This window comes from Sardina pilchardus, chromosome 15 (genome assembly GCF_963854185.1).
Source record: "Sardina pilchardus chromosome 15, fSarPil1.1, whole genome shotgun sequence".
Lineage (NCBI taxonomy): Eukaryota > Metazoa > Chordata > Actinopteri > Clupeiformes > Clupeidae > Sardina > Sardina pilchardus.
This window is the reverse complement of record NC_085008.1, coordinates 8,172,284-8,191,621: the sequence shown is the minus strand read 5'-3', so window position 1 is coordinate 8,191,621 and position 19,338 is coordinate 8,172,284. Positions and strand designations below refer to the sequence as shown.

General features: G+C 47.9%; 1 protein-coding gene across 2 annotated transcripts in view; it reads left to right on the top strand.

Annotated features, from left to right (window-relative positions):
* rgl1 (ral guanine nucleotide dissociation stimulator-like 1) overlaps positions 1-19,338 on the top strand; it is a 28,881-nt gene that overhangs the window by 6,464 nt on the left and 3,079 nt on the right. Inside the window, exons 1-16 of one of the 2 annotated variants that reach the window (XM_062515607.1) lie at positions 6,838-7,059; positions 9,317-9,427; positions 11,461-11,669; positions 12,160-12,234; positions 13,567-13,760; positions 14,245-14,369; positions 14,858-15,073; positions 15,362-15,465; positions 15,783-15,867; positions 16,094-16,183; positions 16,314-16,400; positions 17,129-17,161; positions 17,390-17,511; positions 17,877-17,966; positions 18,293-18,473; positions 18,701-18,952. In XM_062515607.1, coding sequence (XP_062371591.1) covers positions 7,015-7,059; positions 9,317-9,427; positions 11,461-11,669; positions 12,160-12,234; positions 13,567-13,760; positions 14,245-14,369; positions 14,858-15,073; positions 15,362-15,465; positions 15,783-15,867; positions 16,094-16,183; positions 16,314-16,400; positions 17,129-17,161; positions 17,390-17,511; positions 17,877-17,966; positions 18,293-18,473; positions 18,701-18,952 — 2,019 coding nt within the window. In that variant the 5' untranslated portion in view covers positions 6,838-7,014. Of the gene's footprint in view, positions 1-6,837; positions 7,060-9,316; positions 9,428-11,460; positions 11,670-12,159; positions 12,235-13,566; positions 13,761-14,244; positions 14,370-14,857; positions 15,074-15,361; positions 15,466-15,782; positions 15,868-16,093; positions 16,184-16,313; positions 16,401-17,128; positions 17,162-17,389; positions 17,512-17,876; positions 17,967-18,292; positions 18,474-18,700; positions 18,953-19,338 lie in introns of those variants that run through there. The other variant, XM_062515606.1, reaches the window with a different exon arrangement.

The following is a 19,338-nucleotide window of genomic DNA, read 5'->3' as shown; positions in this document are numbered from 1 at the left end:
AAAGTGTTTGGCTTGAAGTCGTTAGCAGACATTTGTGAAGCCATTGATGCAGACGACTACAGGGTCTTAGGCGTCAGCTCAGTGTGCCCTCTGACCCCACTAAAGCCACACACTCATGCACACACACACACACACACACACACACACACACACACACACACACACACACACACGCACACACACACATATAAAAAACACATGCACATAAATAGGCACACACATACATGCAGGCACATAAATGTTCACACATGCAAATACACACATGCACACATACATTACACACACACGCACATAATCAATAATAGTCATGTCAACTTCTGGGAATGGAAATGCTAAAATGCGCACAGACAAACATGCACCACACACACACACACACACTCACACATACACATTTCCAAAAAGAGACAGAGAACAACCACGGAAAATCAGCTCCTTTTCCAACTCCTGGAGAACAGCGGCTGGTAAACAATGGGTCCCCCACCCCCACCCCACTTCACCAGCCAGTTCGGCCTGATCCTAGTCATGTGTCCTGGCTTACTGCAGGTCCTGCCAAGAGTGTGTGTGTGTGTCTGTGTGTGTGTGCGGGTGTCTATCTGTGTGTGTGTGTGTGTGTGTGTGTGTGTGTGTGTGTGTGTGTGTGTGTGTGTGTGTGTGTGTGTGTGTGTGTGTGTGTGTGTGTGTGTGTGTGTGTGTGTGTGTGTGTGTGTCTGTGTGTGTGTGTCTGTGTCTGTGTGTGTGCATATGATGTGTGTTAATCGTTGCCCATTTGTGCATTTTCATTCTCAGTATGTCATCATTACAATTTTTACAATTTTGTCTAACGATATTCCACCCACCTCTCTATCATTGTTGGTGCTTTAACTGGCATAAATACTGTTGGTCTGTAATTATCATTGTTCCCTGCTTTGTTTTACAACAGTGCACTCACTGTATGTGGACACAAATTTAGCTAGAAATGCTTTGAATTCAAGAGAGAGAGAGAGAGAGAGAGAGAGAGAGAGAGAGAGAGAGAAGAGGAAAGAACTGAGGGCAAGTGCACTGGGTTTGGGTCTATTAGTCATGGATGTGCAGCCTCAGCTTGTTCATCGTGTTCTTCCACGTCTCTGCCACAAGACACAGCACTGTCAGCAATGTCCAAAAACACGGCTATCCAAAACAACAGTTCTGTCCAGCTAAGGTTGCCTAAGAAAAGTTGAATCACTGGACATAGACCAAAGGTGAACTTATATGTGACGCCCTAGAAGATGCAAAATGGGTTCATGCTATTACTTGTTGAGTGGCGCTTGTTGCCAGCACAATAAATTGTATTTAATTTTCTTCAGTTCCTGGACATAGACTAACATGTTTTTCAGTGTTGTTAGCCATACACTGAACATGCATTAATATAAAACATGGTCTGTAACACCATACTGGCCACAAATGTAGTCTCTTTTAAGTCATTGTGTCACCTGTGCTACAAATTGTTTTTACCATGTTTTGTTGGGTTGCTGGACATAAATGAATCTGGTTGGTTTTGTTGCTGGATTTATTGTAGATTAGATGGATATGTTTTGTAGAGGTGCGGGACATAGACATTAGTGTGGTCAAGTTTGGTCTAGTCTATTGTAGAGGTGCGGGACATAGATGTTAGTGTGGTGAAGTCTGGTCTGGTCTATTATGTGCGGGACATAGACGTTAGTGTGGTCAAGTCTGTTCTAGTTTATTATAGAGGTGCGGGACATAGACGTTAGTGTGGTGAAGTCTGGTCTGGTCTATTATAGAGGTGCAGGACATACGTAGACATTAGTGTGGTCTGGTGTGGTCTGGTCTATTATAGAGGTGCAGGACATAGACATTAGTGTGGTCTGGTGTGGTCTGGTCTATTATAGAGGTGCGGGACATAGACGTTAGTGTGGTCTGGTCTATTATAGAGGTGAGGGACATAGACGTTAGTGTGGTCTGGTGTGGTCTGGTCTATTATAGAGGTGCGGGACATAGACGTTAGTGTGGTCTGGTCTATTATAGAGGTGCGGGACATAGACGTTAGTGTGGTCTGGTCTATTATAGAGGTGCGGGACATAGACGTTAGTGTGGTCTGGTCTATTATAGAGGTGCGGGACATAGACGTTAGTGTGGTCAAGTCTGGTCTGGTCTATTATAGAGGTGCGGGACATAGACGTTAGTGTGGTCTGGTCTATTATAGAGGTGCGGGACATAGACGTTAGTGTGGTCTGGTCTATTATAGAGGTGCGGGACATAGACGTTAGTGTGGTCAAGTCTGGTCTGGTCTGGTCTAATGTGGTGCAGGTGGTGACAGATGGTATGACCTCACACACTCAGACGGGCTGGCGGCCAGACGGGCACGGGTGCACTGGCGAGGATGAGTGAGTGTGTGTGAGTGTGTGTGTCTGTGTGTGTGTGTGTGTTTGGGGGGAGGGGGTGGGCTGTGTGGGGGGTGGGCATGCACACTGCTTAATTAGAGCTTATTTGCAGGGGGGTGTTAGCCAAGGATACCGGGACCACACAAATCACTCTAATGCCGATAAACAATGGTCATAACCCACAACCTGGGATTATCCTTGTTTTTGTTCCACCAAATGGACCACATTGACCCCAGAGCCAAACTATTTTGTTCTGGGCCTGGAGTCAGTCCATGACCTATTCCAACTAGCTGATACCTTGTGTTCTCAGAGCATAACAACACTGATACAAGGATACAAGGATACATGTGATGTTGGTAAAACAGGAGCAATGTGAGGAGACACTTTATGGGACCTTTTCAAAGATCACCGCACTTGGGTGGCACAACACTGGCTGACTGCTTGTACACAGATGTCTCTCTCCATCCATGTAAGAAGGGTGCTTAATGGCCAGCAAAGGACACTAAAGAATAGTGGGGAAGCAAGGAGTGTGTGGAAAGGTGCCTTTAATCAGAGAGATGGGGGAAGCATATGGTACCAGGCTTTAACTGCTCACATTAACTGCCCCCTTGGGCAAGGAGAAGTGAGAGACTTTTCAATCAGATGGCTTGGACTGGTCGTGAGAGGCGGCCATGGCTTTCTGTCGTAAAAACAGATGCTTGTAATCAATTTTTCTCTGGCACTTACTGCCACTTGCCTTGTTCATGATGAGAGCGGTGCCATGGCACAGTGCCCCCTAGTGGAGACTGATGTGAGTGACGCTCACAGAATGTGATGAAATGGAAGCCCAACAAGTATAAACAGAAACCAGAAGAGAGGGCCGTTACTCATGTGGCCCGTCATCCATGGGAGGGATGCTGCGCTCTGATTTCTGAGAACTGTGTCAGTTTAGAGTCCAGTGCTCATGTTCTAATACTGACAGAGTTTTCCTTACCGTCTGAAACATTATGCAACTCTAGAATTTCCATTCGGGCCACACATCCTTGATTTTCTCTTTTCTGGAAACAAATCTGTCTGGGTTTTGTTTTCAGCTGTCAGGCAATAGCAGCAGTCTTTTCGCCCTCTTTCGTGTTTTTTTTTTTATTATACACATTTGAAGTAGTTGAGAGAGCTGAGTTGAGAGAGCATTTATTCTTCATTTTTTAATGAAGAATTCCAGACTTTTATGTATGTATGTGTGTATGTATGTATGTATGTATTTATGTATCTATCTACCTATCTATCTATCTATCTATCTATCTGTCTGTCTGTCTGTCTGTCTGTCTGTCTGTCCATAAATGAAGACAGGCTGTCCACATGTTGTTGTTGTGCACTGTGAGTCTACACAGCATGGTGAAACACTGCCCCTCCGCTCCACTCCATCTTTGATCTCTCCCTCTCATTACCCTGTTCCATGCACACTTAGCCTGGCTGTTCTATTAACCTCACACACGTGCGTAAAGGCCCAGGGAGCAGCCGGGACGGAGCCAGCAGTGGCCCTGATCTGGCACATATGCACCTAAAGCATCTACAGGAGCATCTCCCTGCCTGTGGCCCTGCTTACTGTTAGGGTATGAGTATGATGTCCAGACCAGCCACAGGTCACTGCTGAAGGCAATGAATGCAAATTCAAAATGCAAAATGTTGCTGCACAGTGTTCCTTTGTGCTACTGTTCAGCCACATTCTCATATGTATTGGGCAACCTTTTTTTTTGTTAAATATCAGTAGGCAAATTGTGTGATCAACCAGTCCCAGAACACATGGAACTGGTTAGGTGGTTGCCCAGCAACATTACTAAAAGACTTGCCCTATGTATCAGCACCTTACCACTAGCGCTAATGAGGGCCTGATCTGGTCGTGAGCTGCCAACAGAAAGTGAATGTGCAATGCTGCTTTATCTCCCTGAAGCGTCTCTGACTGTTTACCCTTCAGCAGTGGGATCTGATCATTTTTGTTTGTACCAAACATGGCGCTCAGGCCAGTGACAGACAACCGGATGTGGCTCAGATAACATCCATTTTCAGTTCCGGTATCAGTGTGTCAGCTGCCTTCTAACGGCCACTGGCTTTGGCTTTGGCATTGCAGAGTCAGATATGAGGGGTACGTAGACAGGAAGGCAGGCAGACAGATAGACAGGCAGACAGGCAGGCAGGCAAGCAGACAGACAGACAGACAGACAGACAGACAGACAGGCAGGCAGGCAAGCAGACAGACAGACAGACAGACAGACAAGCAGGCAGACAGACAAGCAGGCAGGCAGGCAGGCAGGCAGGCAGGCAAGCGGTGAGGCTGTGGGCAGGAAGAGGGAGATTTCCTGGAATGTGTGTTTTTCCCCCGCAGCGCTGCAATAACAGCCGCTTTGCTCCTCCTGTTTTTGCCCCGCGCCGACGAGGCTGGCTAGCTATCCAGGCTGTCCTGGCTGCTCCGCCATCGCCGAGAGGCAACAGGGGGGAGAGCCTCCACTCTCTACCCTCATCAGAGTGCACGAGTGGTGGGGGCACTGCTTCCCCTCTCCCCTGGGGGCTACCAAAAGGCCCGGGGATCAGAGACAGAGGGGTGGGAGGGGGGGGAGCAGCTGACCTTTACTGTGAAGTTCAGCCAGGCTGCTGTTGCTTGCTGCTGCAGTGACGTGTTTACCATTACAGATCACACAGGAAGGATCTCCAGCTCCAAGCTAAACACTCCGTTTCCATGCAAACGCTCAGTGCTCGCATTTGGACTCAAGTCTGTGGAAAAGAAAGTCCAGAGAAAAATACGACAGAAACAGAAAACAGTCCTTTAGAGGAAAATACAACAGAAACAGAAAAACAGTCCTGGGGGGGGGACGGGGACGTGGCACTTCTCCCTTCTTCTCTCTGAGCTCTCTGATGGTGGCCTCTGAAAACACAACACAGACGACTAAGTCAAACACACGCGGGAGGCCCTGGGCAGTGGAGTGCAGTGCTGTGCAGCGCTGTCGTCACGGCCCTGAGACCTGAGACGCGAGGCCAAAGCCACTGCGTCACTCGCGGCTCACCTCCCCGGCCCGAGGTGGAGTAATGTCTGGAGTAACGTGCTACATGCCCTGAGATGGCGGCGGCGGTGGTGGAGGGTGTTGTTTGTTCACGTCAGATAGGTCGAGCAGCATCCCTGACATTTTGACACGTCGGGGGATGACATCAGCTGCTCCGACTCAGAGGCAGCTGTCACATGAGGGAGAGCAGGAGGGGTCGCGACCTATCCCACCACATCTTCAGCGCCCCCTTCCCCTGAGACCCCGGGAGTCCACTGTGGTGGACCTTAGACCAGACCAGCCTGGGAATTGGCCACCGGCCAGGGAGACGGAGTGAGAGAGAGAGAGAGAGAGAGAAAGAGAAGAAAGGAGAGAAGGGTGAGAGAATGTCCATGTCTCAGGGCAGACCCTGCTGTCGTGACGTCCCAAGAGCCCTCAGTTCTCTTCCGTGTGCGCACCCACTGACACTGAGAGTGACGTGACATGATGTGTGTGTGTGTGTGTGTGTGTGTGTGTGAGAGTGTGGTGTGTGTTGTGTGTGTGTGTGTGTGTGTGTGTGTGTGTGTGTGTGTGCGTGTGTGCGTGTGTGTGTGTATGTGTGTGCACGTGAGTGTGATGTGTGTTGTGTGTGTGTGCTGCTGTGACTTGTGGCACATCTGTCCTGAGGATGTCCTTGTTCCTTCTCTTTCAATTTCTAACAACAGAAGAGGGCCTCTGCACTCTGGATCCCCTCATAAATTTGATTGTTCTCTTTTGTGGAGAGCCATGGCGGGCGGCCAGTATTGTGTGTGTGTGTGTGTGTGTGTGTGTGTGTGTGTGTGTGTGTGTGTGTGTGTGTGTGCGTGCGTGCGTGAGTGCGTGAGTGCGTGTCTGTGTGTGTGTGTGTGTGTGTGTGTGTGTGTGTGTGTGTGTGTGTGTGAGAGAGAGAGAGTGTGTGTGTGTGTGTGTGTGTGTGTGTGTGTGTATGTGTGTTTGCGTGCATGTACCAAGTCGACCACATCAGGAGACTCCATCATCTCTATCACTCAATAAAGCACTCAACCCCCAACGGAGAGTTCCAGCTGCTCCTCTCACCATCCACACTCATACAATGAACTGTACAACCAGGGTCACAGATGAACTTACTCACAGAGACATGCTGATACTAAGCAGCCAAAATAATCCACTACCAGAGTCTACCTTCCTGTTAAAAATGGACATTGACAGTAATTTCACACATATAATCATATAATCACATTCACATAATCAATCAGTCTCTGGTCAGTTTCTGAGCAGACGTCATAGCCTTTCCTTCCTTTTTAAACATTTATCCGACATCCCAATTTCTCGTAACGCTTCTCCATTATTATTGAGAAACAATCTAGTAACGGCTGGGGGTGGGGCGTGAAGCAGTGGGCGGAGTTGTGTCATTCACTGGCACAGAGAGGGAGAAAAAGGGAGAGGAGTTTGAAAGGGAGGAGGAGGTTTGCTGGGGAGGCCAAGGAAAAGACAAGAGAGCCGTGACGGCTTGTGCGTGTGCACCGGAGAGCACTTTCTTTTTGCTGGACAGCATCGTGTCGGTACTCCTTTATGTCGACCGGGATTGAAAACAACATTTCCCTCCGCGCTGGACTTAAGCTGAGCTCCGATGCTAGTACCGGACGATGAAAGAAGTGCTGACCATGAAATTCGCCTGGAAAGCTAAGATGGTAAAAAACTTGAGCTGCACGAGCAGATTGTTGATTTTGCGGCTTGACTCGCCTCTCTTGCGGGGGGAAACGGGGGAGGGAGGGATGGAGCATGAGGCTGGGAGAAGTAGCGGATAAAGGGAAAGAAGGGGGGGTGGAGGGGGGATAAATAAAAACCTAGAATTGCTTTTCAATTGTAACTTAATTGGAGTGTTTCATTAGTTTGGCTGTTAATTGCGATAAACGTCTGTGTTCACTGTGTATGTCAGCGAATATGATCCTTCTGCAGATGTTCTGTGCGTGACGAAAATGAGAAAAGTTTTTGTTTAGTCGGGGAGAGAGTGACTGAATGGGGGGGAGACAATCGCAATTGCCCAGTTCTCTACGGGCCCCAGCTGCGTCCTTGGGATTAACACACAAAAGCAAAGCACATCGGACTGACTTGACACCGTTGTTGATATCTTGGCCGTATTGTTTCACACGTAGCTGGTAAAGATGGCTATTTTGACCTGGCGGGGGGTAGGAGCCAGTCTCGCTGTGTGTTTGTGTAGCAGCGCGGTCCACTGCATCTTTTTTTCCACATCAGCATCCCCCATCAAACTTTAGGCTTATTCACAAATTATGTTGTAGGTCAAGTTAAATTTTTATTATCGAAATATACAGGTAGGCCTAATATAACACTGACACTGAATTTTATGTTTGCTTTCTTTTTGTACCTTTTGTGTTCAATCTGAGATTCATCAGTTTATTGTAGATTTTGTGAAGGAATGACCTCATAAACTGCAGGAACAATTCCATGGAGTACATCAACATGGGGGGAAAAAAACCTTCCCCTCCCCAAAATGGAGTATGAAGCTGACTGTGCTTTTAAAGCCCTCTTTGGAAAACATTGGAGTTTAGCACAAAGAGCGAGCCCAGTGGACAGTCTGTGGACTCAGCAGGCTCGGGCCAGAGCGCCGAGACCTCCTGCCATTGTTTTTCACCGCCCAGAGCATGACTCACTGAGCGAAGTATTTATCTCGCCACACTGTACAGGAAACGGCTGGGAAATATAGACGCGCTGGCCATCTCCTGGGCCGGGTCAGCACAAGTCCTCTCTCTCTCTCACACACACACACACACACACACACACACACACACACACACACACACACCTTTTCTCTTTCTCTGTTTCTTTTTCTCGCTGAAGCCTGAAGTACTGCAGTGAAGAGCTTTTCGCAGCCCACGCTGTGCAGGAATGACCACAGGTCCAGATGAATATGCAACGTCTGGTCACGCTCTCGTCTTTTCTGTGGGCCGGAGAGGCCTCTTACCACTTTTATAAACATGACACAGCTTTTTTCTGGTGTATTAGCTGTGTCATTACTTTAGTCTTGCCGCCTCCTCACAAAAGAGAAACAAAATGGTCAGTTTCCTCCCTCAGATATGGGCCTTGTTTTCCCTTTGCCTACATGCCCCCTCTCTGAAATGGATACTATTGATTTTAGACTGCTTCACCGTCTGCTCCATAAGTGTTTACTCTTGTACGTCTCAGGGGAGGCTCCTTGTGCGGACCAACACATATCTTCCCGTCTGGATTCAGCCTGAGAGCTCAGAGCTCGGACGAGTTGATGTTGTTTCCACCAGTGACTTGGGACTCCCAGAATGCAATCTGGAGTCTGACTTTTATAGTCAGAAATCTGTGAAAGCTGTTAGCCTCTCGCTTGTTGCACACAGCTCTCCTCCGTCACTGGGTTTGGGCCCCGCCAGCTCTGATCTCAGCCCTCAGTGGAGGGGTGCGGTGCTGTGTGTGTGTGTGTGTGTGTGTGTGTGTGTGTGTGTGTGTGTGTGTGTGTGTGTGTGTGTGTGTTGGGGAGGGGGGGGGGGGTGCCCTTTTCTCTATTCTCTAAAGTTGAGATCTGGCAGACTGTTCCGTGCATCTGCCTTGTTACACTCAGCTGCCCCCATCCTGTGACTCTACTCCTCCCCCCACCCCTCTCTTTCTCTCTCTCTCTCTCTCCTCTTTCACTCTCTCTCCCCTCTTTCTTTCTTTCTTGGTCCCCTCTATTGTTTCTCCGTAACAGCATTTCCTATGGACTCATTTTTAGACCCCCCAATTTTCCCCAATCATGGTCTATTTAAAGTGTTCCATTCATAAGCTTGGGTGACCCGCTTTCAGACGCTGCACAGAGTGCAGGTGCTGGAGGCAGCTTGCAGTGTTTTGACGGAGGCCCTTGTCTGTGGTGTGTGTGTGTGTGTGTGTGTGTGTGTGTGTGTGTGTGTGTGTCTACCCCCACAGAGCTCAGTGCAGGACTGGGGCGAGGAGGTGGAGGAGGGGGCCATCTACAATGTGACGCTCAAGAGGGTGCAGATCCAACAGGCGGCGAACAAGGGAGCGCGATGGCTGGGGGTGAGTCTGGCTTTTTTCCCCCCTTGGGGAGCCCTGCTCATCAACATGCATCAGCAGAACTGTTTAAAAGCAGCTTAGTATGACACTCACGACCTCTTCAACACACACACACACACACACACACACACACACACACACACACACTCATATATTGGTTTTGAATGTTTAATACATAAGTGGCATCAGTATGTGTATAATGGCAATATATGGTCTGAGAATATGAGTGCTTTAAAATGACATTTCAGCTGTTGAATTATTAGATTTCTTATTTTAGTAGGCATATATGACATACACAATAATATTGGGAATGAGAAACACATACCTCACCCACTATTAAGAGGTGGCTTTGGTTCCAACTGTGTTGTCATTGGTTGGATAGGCAGTAAATGTATGCTGGTGTAAAGTTATTACATTTGCTGAAAGAGCTGCAAGAGTAGTCGTCGTCCTAGTAACTGCACAAAATGGACCTTTTAGAGTTTTTATTTTTTATTTTTTAAATAACATGTTAATGGTGAAGAAGCAGGAAAAGACCACCTGATGAATAAATCAACAAGTGGCAACAATTCCATACGTGACATTTCTGCAGAATGAGGCAATGTTTCTGGGTCACAGTTGCATTAAACACTTTTAGCTTCACTTTCCATTGTGCCACCACCCTACTGAAATAACATTTAATCAACCATACGGTCATTGTCGATGTTTGCTATTGTTTGCCAAAATGAGGTCATTTCCTGCCATTCCTTTTTTTAGAGGTACTAGCTTACATATTATAAGCGTATAAATCTATAGCCCCGTTGTTGGTAATTGTCTGTAATTGGCCTGATTACCTCAATCCATTACGTACCCACATATTATTCAGCATGGACAATGCAGTGTACTGTGGACAAAATGTTTACATTATTCATTTATGGCTAGTGGTGAATTGCACATTTTTGCTCGTGTGTGTGTGTGTGTGTGTGTGTGTGTGTGTGTGTGTGTGTGTGTGTGTGTGTGTGTGTGTGTGTGTGTGTGTGTGTGTGTGTGTGTGTGTGTGTGTGTGTGTGTGTGTGTGTGTGTGTGTGTGTGTGTGTGTGTGTGTGTGTGTGTGTGTGTGTGTGTGTGTGTGTGTGTGTGTGTGTGTGTGTGTGTGTGTGTGTGTGTGTGTGTGTGTGTGTGTGTGTGTGTGTGTGTGTGTGTGTGTGTGTGAGTTGAAAAGCATGGACCCCCTCTTACTCTTTCCTTGCACATGCAGACTCCAGGCCTGGCAAAGCCCCCACAGTTTGTCTGTCTCCTCCTTGGTGCCCCATATTCTCTCCCCCTCTCTCTCTCTCTCTCTCTCTCTCTCCCTATCTCTCCTCTGCTGTGTGTGGGTGGAGGAGGGGACACAGTGATTAAAACCAGATTGGAGTGTTTCCTGTTGTAGCGTGCTGGCTGCTGCAGCAAGGTCTCTCCTCCCTCCTGCTCTCATACTCCCTCCTTTTTTCCTACTCTCCTCTATTTCTCTCTGTGTCCATCTCTCTCTCTCTCTCTCTCTCTCTCTCTCTCTCTCTCTCTCTCTCTCTCTCCCCTGTCGCAGCAGATGCACAATAGTCGGACACATCTGCTGTAGTGTTAAACGTGGCCCACCTTTGTCTTCAGTTAATCAGGTCCCATGTCTCCCCCTCCCTGCCTCTCTCTGGCAGCATATCCTCCCCACGCTGCTCTAGCTATCACGAGCATGCGCTGATCAAATGGGTGCCTGGCTGGCCTTGTCCCTGCTGCATTCTGTCTGACCTGCTCTGGATGAAAGCAAGTGTGCTATAATTACTTTCTTCTGTGTCTTTTTCCTTCCCCCCATTTTCCCTCCCTTCCACCTCTCTTTCTTTATCTTTTTCTTCTCCCTCCATCATTTTGTTCATATCTCTGTCTCCCTCTGTCTCATTCTCTCTATCTCTATCTATCAATTATCTCTATCTAACTATCACTATGTATATCCCTCTCTATCTCTCTCTCTCTCTCTCTCTCTCTCTCTCTCTGTCTCTCTCTCTCTCTCTCGCTCTCTCTCCCTGCCTCAGGCGGAGGGTGACCGCTTGCCCCCTGGCCACACGGTCAGTCAGCTCGAGACGTGTAAGATCCGCAGCATCCGCGCCGGTACTCTAGAGCGGCTGGTGGAGACGCTGCTGACCGCTTTCGGGGACAACGACCTGACCTACACCAGCATCTTCCTGTCCACCTACCGCGCCTTCGCCAGCACACAGGCCGTGCTGGAGCTGCTGCTGGACAGGTACGCAAGTCCACCGAGAGGATGTCCAGTCCAGTCCGAAAACAATGGACAATCTGCGTGCAATCTGGCTGCATGTGTAGGCTATATACACAGTCGCTTGTTGGAGATGATGGAAATAGCTGTGATGGTGTAGTGCTTAGGGGACTGGGCTTCCTGGTTTATTTTGCCCCTGAGCAAGACACTTAACATAGAGTTAGACGGACCAACTACTCCGGGGACAGTCCCCCTGGACTATGTAAGTCGCTCTGGTGAGAGTGTCGGCTGAATGCATTAAATTAAGTAGCTAGAGGGGTATTTCATCACCCAGACACAAAATGTCTGCCTTTGTTAAGACTGTTTGCATAAATACCCAAAATAGAGTCTCGTGCGTGATCATATTTTAAGAATTTGAAGTGATTTGCTTAGGAGATTGGGAGATAAGATATACCCGTGAGGTGTGACTGGAAATGTGCCAACACGTGTCTCTCTCCCCCCCCCCCCCCCCCCCCAGGTACGGCAGTGTGGAGGACCGCGAGGGCGAGAGCAATCCCAGCAGCCCCTGTGAGACGCGTGGAGCCGTCAGGAAGTGAGTGCCTCCCTGGAACAATAGCAGGGGGGAGCGAGCAGCCTCTTACAGTAGCACGGCAATTTTAAACAAACCTAGAATAGAGCACACCCAAAATAACAAACCAGAGCATTGTAATCAACGCTCTCTCTCTCTCTCTCTTTCACACACAATGAGTGGCAGAGCTGCGTGCTCCAAACAGACAGACCGAGAGTCTCCCTCCGCAGGTGTCCAGCTGGCTGTGTCTGCAGACACTAAAGTACTTTGCATTCCTATGGCTTCAGACCGCTTGATCCCACTGGTGCTGCTGGCTAAATGGATCGTCGGTTGAGAGGCTCTTGCTGATGCAGTGTTTCTCAGTGCAGCAGCGCTAGCTCTCATGTCGCTAAATAAGCTGCTGAGGCCATTTCTTTGTTTATAAACAAATCTACGGTTTCCTGTCTTTACAGGCCTGGTTTACATGTTGAGAGGCTTCGGCTTAACACAGTACTCTGGCTGTAGCATTCATGTCTTGGTGTTTCTCCTCAGACTTCTGTAGTTCTGTAGACTCTGACGAAGATGTAATCAACATCGAAACGTTAGTCTTTTGCTGTGCACCATTGCGTTAAAAAATGTAGTCTTAAAAACTTCTATGTTGCTCTGGAATCCTTCCTCGGTTTGATCAGCTTGTCCCCTTCCGTGGATGCACCAGTCGTTTGCTTCTGTAGTTCTGTATTTCCGTCTACATAGTTCTGATCTCCATCTTGGGAACCTGGTTGTCTTGTTGTGGGAGTTGTACTTATCATATCAGTGTTTTTATGTACTCTTTGTGGTACCTTTCATCTGTAGTGTTGATAAGTGAGTTGTCAGTGGTCAGTGAGTCAGCTCCTCATTCAGCGTGCATTTGTTGTTATTTGGTGGTGTCCCTTTTGAGGGTGTTACTGAATTAGTGTGTTATCAGTGCTGGACTGTGTTTCCCAAAGGCGCCGTCAAGCAATCACCACGGTGACTAAGAGAGAGAGTCATCTAAATTATAGTCTCTCACTTAGCGATTGTCATTTAACGATTGTTGTCGGACACGTGTGTGTACACGTGTGTCTACACGTGTGAGCCATCCAGGCTATGCACTATGTGGTTCTGTGAGCATGACCTCACCAAAAACGTGGTCAAAAGAGGCCAGTGATCATTAAATGATCACTAAATGACATAAACACAAAATCAGAACTCAGTAGTTCTGATTTAAGGGGCTTACTGGTACAGTGTTCTCTCAGTGAAGTCTTACGTGTGTGTGTGTGTGTGTGTGTGTGTGTGTGTGTGTGTGTGTGTGTGTGTGTGTGTCACACACTCATCTCTGTGTCTCTCTTGTCCTGTCAGTGCGCTGGCCTCCATCTTGAGAGCCTGGCTGGACCAATGTCCCGAGGACTTCCAGGAGCCGCCGGACTACCCGTGTCTGCAGCGCGTGCTGGACTTCCTGCAGAGGGCGTTGCCCGGTTCGGAGCCCCTGCGTCGCGCCCAGAGCCTGCTGGAGCAGCTGAGGAGTCAGGCCAGCCTGGACACGGAGACAGACGGTTAGACACACACACACACAGTCTCTGTCTCCCTGTCTCTCTCTTTCTCTGCCATCATCTCTCCATATCTCTTTCTCTCTCTTTCCCTCAAGTGCTCCTCTCAGTCTCTCTCTCTCTCTCTCTCTCTCTCTGTCCCTGTCTGACTTTTCCACTCTCTTTGCAAATTCAACTTCAGAGTTGCTTTATTATAATAATGACTGTTGGGAGGCGGTGTTGCCAAGCACAGGAACAATAGAGCAACACATTCATGCGGAACAATCGCACTATCTGTGGAGCTTTGCTACTTTCTCTCTCTCTCTGTTTCTCTCACGGCCCTGTCCTCTCAGGTCATTATTTTTCATTTTCCATTTGCTTTTCTTTCTCTCTCTTTCTTTCTCTCTCTGCCCACTCGTTCGGCCTCCATCACCCGCTGGAGCTAAATCGGTTCTTCTGCCCCTCTGTGCTCAAACTCACCTCCACTCTCTCTTCTCTTCGACTCCCGTAGGAGGTTTCCATGGAAACAGCTCGTTCTGCCTCGGGGAGGACTTGGACGTGGAGATTGAGTTGCAAGAGGACTTCCTGTCCTTCGAGTCGGACCTGGTGGCCGAGCAGCTGACCTATATGGACGCAGTAAGTGCTCGCGCTCGTTCAAATCTGGACAAACGCTCCAGAGTTGAGCCAGAGGAAGCAGGAGTATTTTTGTCTGTGACTTTTAAAATAACCGGGAGGACATTTTAAAGTGTGCCTCTCCTCTAAAGCTGCTCTCTTGGTGGCTTTCTGTGTTTGTGCTTGACACAATTTATGACAGACACATTTGAATGACTGTGACTAGTTTATTTTAGGGACTTTGCCTTTAATTGATCTATAACAACAGTAGAGAGTGATAGCAACTGAGAAGGTGAGAGGATCAGGAGATAACTATGGGTCAGAATGGAACCTGGGCCCCAGAGGGCATATGATGGATAGAAAGATAGATAGATAGATAGATAGATAGATAGATCTATAGATACTTTATTCATCCCCAAGGGTAAATTCAAGATATATACTGTATTAGATGGATGTTGATGCTCCTGCTGAATGTCCTCTCTGATGTCCTCCACCCTCCCTGCGTTCCCCAGCTGCTGTTTAAGAAGGTGGTGCCGCACCATTGCCTGGGCTCCATCTGGTCTCAGCGGGACAAGAAGCAGAACAAGCACAGCGCGCCCACCATCCGCGCCACCATCGCCCAGTTCAACGCCGTGACCGCCTGCGTGGTCAGCACCGTGCTCCGCCGGCGCCAAGTACGGCCGCACGCCCGCGCCCGCTGCATCCAGCACTGGATCGACATCGCACAGGTGAGCACACACACACACACACACACACACACACACACACACACACACACATTCCTGTCAAGTACAATGAATGTTATGGATTATGCTAGTTAGATGGTTATCCATCCACCATGTTGTATTGTGTTTGGAATATCTCCTTGGTGATATGAATGGAACATGTGTTGTGGGTTCATTCACTGATCTCCAGTGTTTGTTGTTTCGTTTCTTGTCAACGTGACTCAAGAGCTTCCTCTTCAACTTCCATTTCTCCCCCTTTCTCTTGTTCCCTCTCTCCACTTCTGCTTTCAGGAGTGTCGCATTCGCAAGAACTTCTCCTCTCTTCGAGCCATCGTCTCAGCCCTGCAGTCCAACCCCATCTACAGACTCAAGAGGACCTGGGCCTGTGTGCACAAGTGCGTACTGTATCTGTCCCCATCTGCCCTTCCCTCACCTCTTCTGCTCTCTATCTCGCTCTCTCTCTCTGACCGCGAAGACCTGCGCTATCGGTCAAAGCGGGCCGACCTGCTGAAATGAATGGAGTGCTCATTAACTCTAACAATCAATATAATCCACTGGAGAGTAAACACTCCACTTGGTATTGATTTGGCAAGGCTTCATTTTTGGCATGAAAGAGATTTCTCTCTCTCTCCCTCTCTCTCTCTCTCTCTCTCCCCCCCCTCTCTCTGTGTATGTGTGGTGACTAATGTTCCTCCTCTCCTGGGTCCTCTAGGGACAGAATGCAGATATTTGAGGAGCTGTCGGAAATCTTCTCCGATCACAACAACTACCTGACCAGCCGGGAGCTCCTGATGAAGGTATGAGAGTCGTCACTGATAAGTGGATATCTGGGCAGCACAGCATAGATGTTTTTGACATACTCAAAACGGTTGTTTTGAACTTGTTCTACTCAAAAACAAAATGCACGTTGTAGCCTTTGAACACCATGTTGTTCCTGGAGGTGGAGCATCCTCTACCCAGGATGCCCCCCTCTCTCTCTCCCAGCTCTCCTCATGTCTAAAACACTCGCGTTGTTCCCTGCAGGAGGGCACGTCCAAGTTTGCCAGCCTGGACAGCTGTGCGAAGGAGCACCAGAAACGCTCCCAGAAGCGCCTGCAGCTGCAGAAGGAAATGGTCAGTGAGTGGAAGCCGAGCAGGATGAGCGTAGATATTTTAGGAAGAGGGGAAAGAGGAAGGATGTGTCAAGTTTTTTTCCAGTGCGTTGGCACGAGCTAACCTCTGATGTTTACTGTCTGTTGCTTAGGGTGACATGCAGGGGACAATACCGTACCTTGGGACGTTCCTCACGGACCTGACCATGCTGGACACAGCTTTGCCGGACTTTGTTGAGGTAAGAGCACTCTCCTTGTGAACAAACAATAAACAAACAATCCCGCTGTCTTGACTTCCTCTGCCAAGCATATTGATAAATCAAAGTGTTAACTACGAGTAGATAAAGGAGCATAGACATCCATTCATATCAGTGGACAGTGACGATAAAAGGAATAACAAAAGACAGATGAGAGAAAATATAAACATAATATTAAGGACAAGTGAAAAGAAATTAACAGAAGGTAGGCAGTGGGCAGTGGACAACACTTGACACAAACAATAAACAACCAAATCCTGCAGTCTTGACTTCCTCTGCAAAGCCTATTGATAAATCAAAGTGTTTACTATGAATAGATAAAGGAGCATAGATCCATTCATATCAATGGACACTGAAGATAACATGAATAACAAAAGACAGATGAGATAAAATAGAAAAATAATATTTAAAAACAAGACCTGAATTTTTTTAACAGAAGGTAGTTGGCGATGGGCAGTGGACAACAATTGACATTGAGTATGTGTCTTAGACATATTTGGCCCTAAGCTGGCACAAGACTGGTCTAGAGTCAGCCGTTGCCCAAGCTGGACAGAGTTGTTTTTTTTTAAGAGGCCTTTCACAGTATGTGAGAAATGGAGTGTGGAGCGATTCTCCCCCTCCGTGTGTTCCTGCCCGTGTTTGTGTTTCCAGAGCACAGCACAGTGTGAAAGATCAGCTCTTGACAGTGCCCATCTTTGTGTCTCTTGCAGGGCGGCCTGATCAACTTCGAGAAGAGGCGCAGGGTGAGTCGCTATTTTTGGACCCGCCACTGAGTCTGAACACCATTTGCTCACTGTCTCGTCTTGTCTAAAACACATTGTGTGCTGTCTGAAAGCGGGCAAATCGATGTGACTGAAACTGATCTCTCCTCTCCCCCGTATCTTCTCTCTCTCTCTCTCTCATCTCTCTTTCTTTCTTTCTTTCTTTCTCTCTCTCATCTCTCTCTTTTCTCTCTCTCTCTGTCTGTGTAGGAGTTTGAAGTGATTGCTCAGATAAAGCTGCTTCAGTCCGCCTGCAACAGTTACTGTCTGAATTCCAACCAGGCGTTTCTGCACTGGTTCAGTAGTCAACCTCAGCTCACTGAGGAAGAGAGGTACAGTTCATGATGCCATCACCTCTCTCTCGCCTCTCCTCTTATCAAAGCCCTCATACTGTAGGGTCTATGTGTTTTTGATTATTTTAACAACAGTGTCAGCAGTTATGCCATACATTTTTTGTCAATTTCTGATTCTTTAGCCTTCCGCTCTGTGTTTGTGCTCAAATTTGTTTTTGAAAATTGCTCTTTAAATCTGAACTATAGTGGCCATTAGTAATCAACAGAGAGCTTCAGGGGCACGGGGGTAGTGATGGGATTAGCTGTTGAGCTGAAATATCAACAATATTTTGCTAAATGTATTCAGGAATCAAGAGTGTCCGTTTGTCATATTCCATTCCTCATGTACGATATCTCCTCCACAGCTATGGTCTGTCCTGTGAGATTGAGGGGCTTGGAGACAGCAGTCCAACGTCACCCAAACCTCGCAAGAGCATGGTGAAGAGGCTAAGTCTGTAAGTACTTATTTATTTCTGTTGTTGCAAGCACATTACTGATAGCAGGGCGGGGCATGAGACGTCTGCCAACTGGCCTAATTGTTACATCTCTGCGCAATTTGCAGTGTGTAGTCATATACCATTTCGATTGTAAATGCTGTCTTTAATTAAAACCTTACTTTCAAAACACCATAATGAAGGGGAATTTGAGAGAGGCCAAGAAAGGTTGTAAATCTAAAAACCGGTGTTGAGATACTTGTCTAGAGTTGATTCATAGCAGACGTTTACATCATGCTTGTTTTTGAAAACTTTATCTGACCTAATTTGTTCTCCTCCTTGGAAAGGCTATTCCTGGGAACAGACACCACCACATCGAATTCCCCAGTCAGGGAAACACCACGCTCGCCCCCTACTGGAAGCTCAGGGGAAAGCATGGACTCCGTGAGCGTGTCGTCCAGTGACTCCAGCCCCTCAGACAGTGAGGGAATGACTCCCACACACTCCTCAGATACCCAGCTAAAGAAGGTACACATACACATGCATGCACCTATACACATACATAACATAAGCTTACACAGAAGTCTACACACACACACACACACACACACACACACACACACACACACACACACACACACACACACACACACACACCAACACCAACACCAACACAGCAAAATACTAGTTACTAATATTAATTTCAGGACAATGTATGAATTATTGATTTGTTGTCCTGTGTGGTTTTGACGTAGCTTTCAGAATCCTCCTCCTGTACCTCACTGCACTCCATGGACACGACTTCCTCCTCGGCCAGCAACCCCCTGAGCCTGGCGTCCCCCACCCAGCCCTCGGCGCCCCACTGCACCCACCGGCGCTCTGCCTCCCTCACCCCCCTGTCCCCCACCTCCCCCCTGCCCCCCGCCTACAACACCCAGGCCCAGGATGCCTGCATCATCCGCGTCAGCTTGGAGCAAGGCAACGGCAACCTCTACAAGAGCATCATGGTTAGTGTGTGTGTGTGTGTGTGTGTTTGCGTGTGTGTGTGGAACGCGACCCCACAAAGCTGCCATGGAGCAAGATTAGAGGTTTAAGCCATTAAGAACTGTACTGGGTAGAATCCAACATTGTGCCCTTTACTTAAGTCCACTTACCAGAAGTAGAGTTTTTGGGTTTCACATAACACAATCATCGAGCCAACCTGGAAATTGGACTTGCAATATTGTGCAATATATTATCTCAAAAATGTAGTGGGGGAGTGGACATTAAACATTTTGTTAATATGTTAATAAATGTACTATTATAAGATCAAATGTTTGGATATGTTTGGATTTGTTTCGTTTCTAGACAGTTCAGGCAAATCAGCTCGAATTCCCGCCTTCTCAGAAAGTCC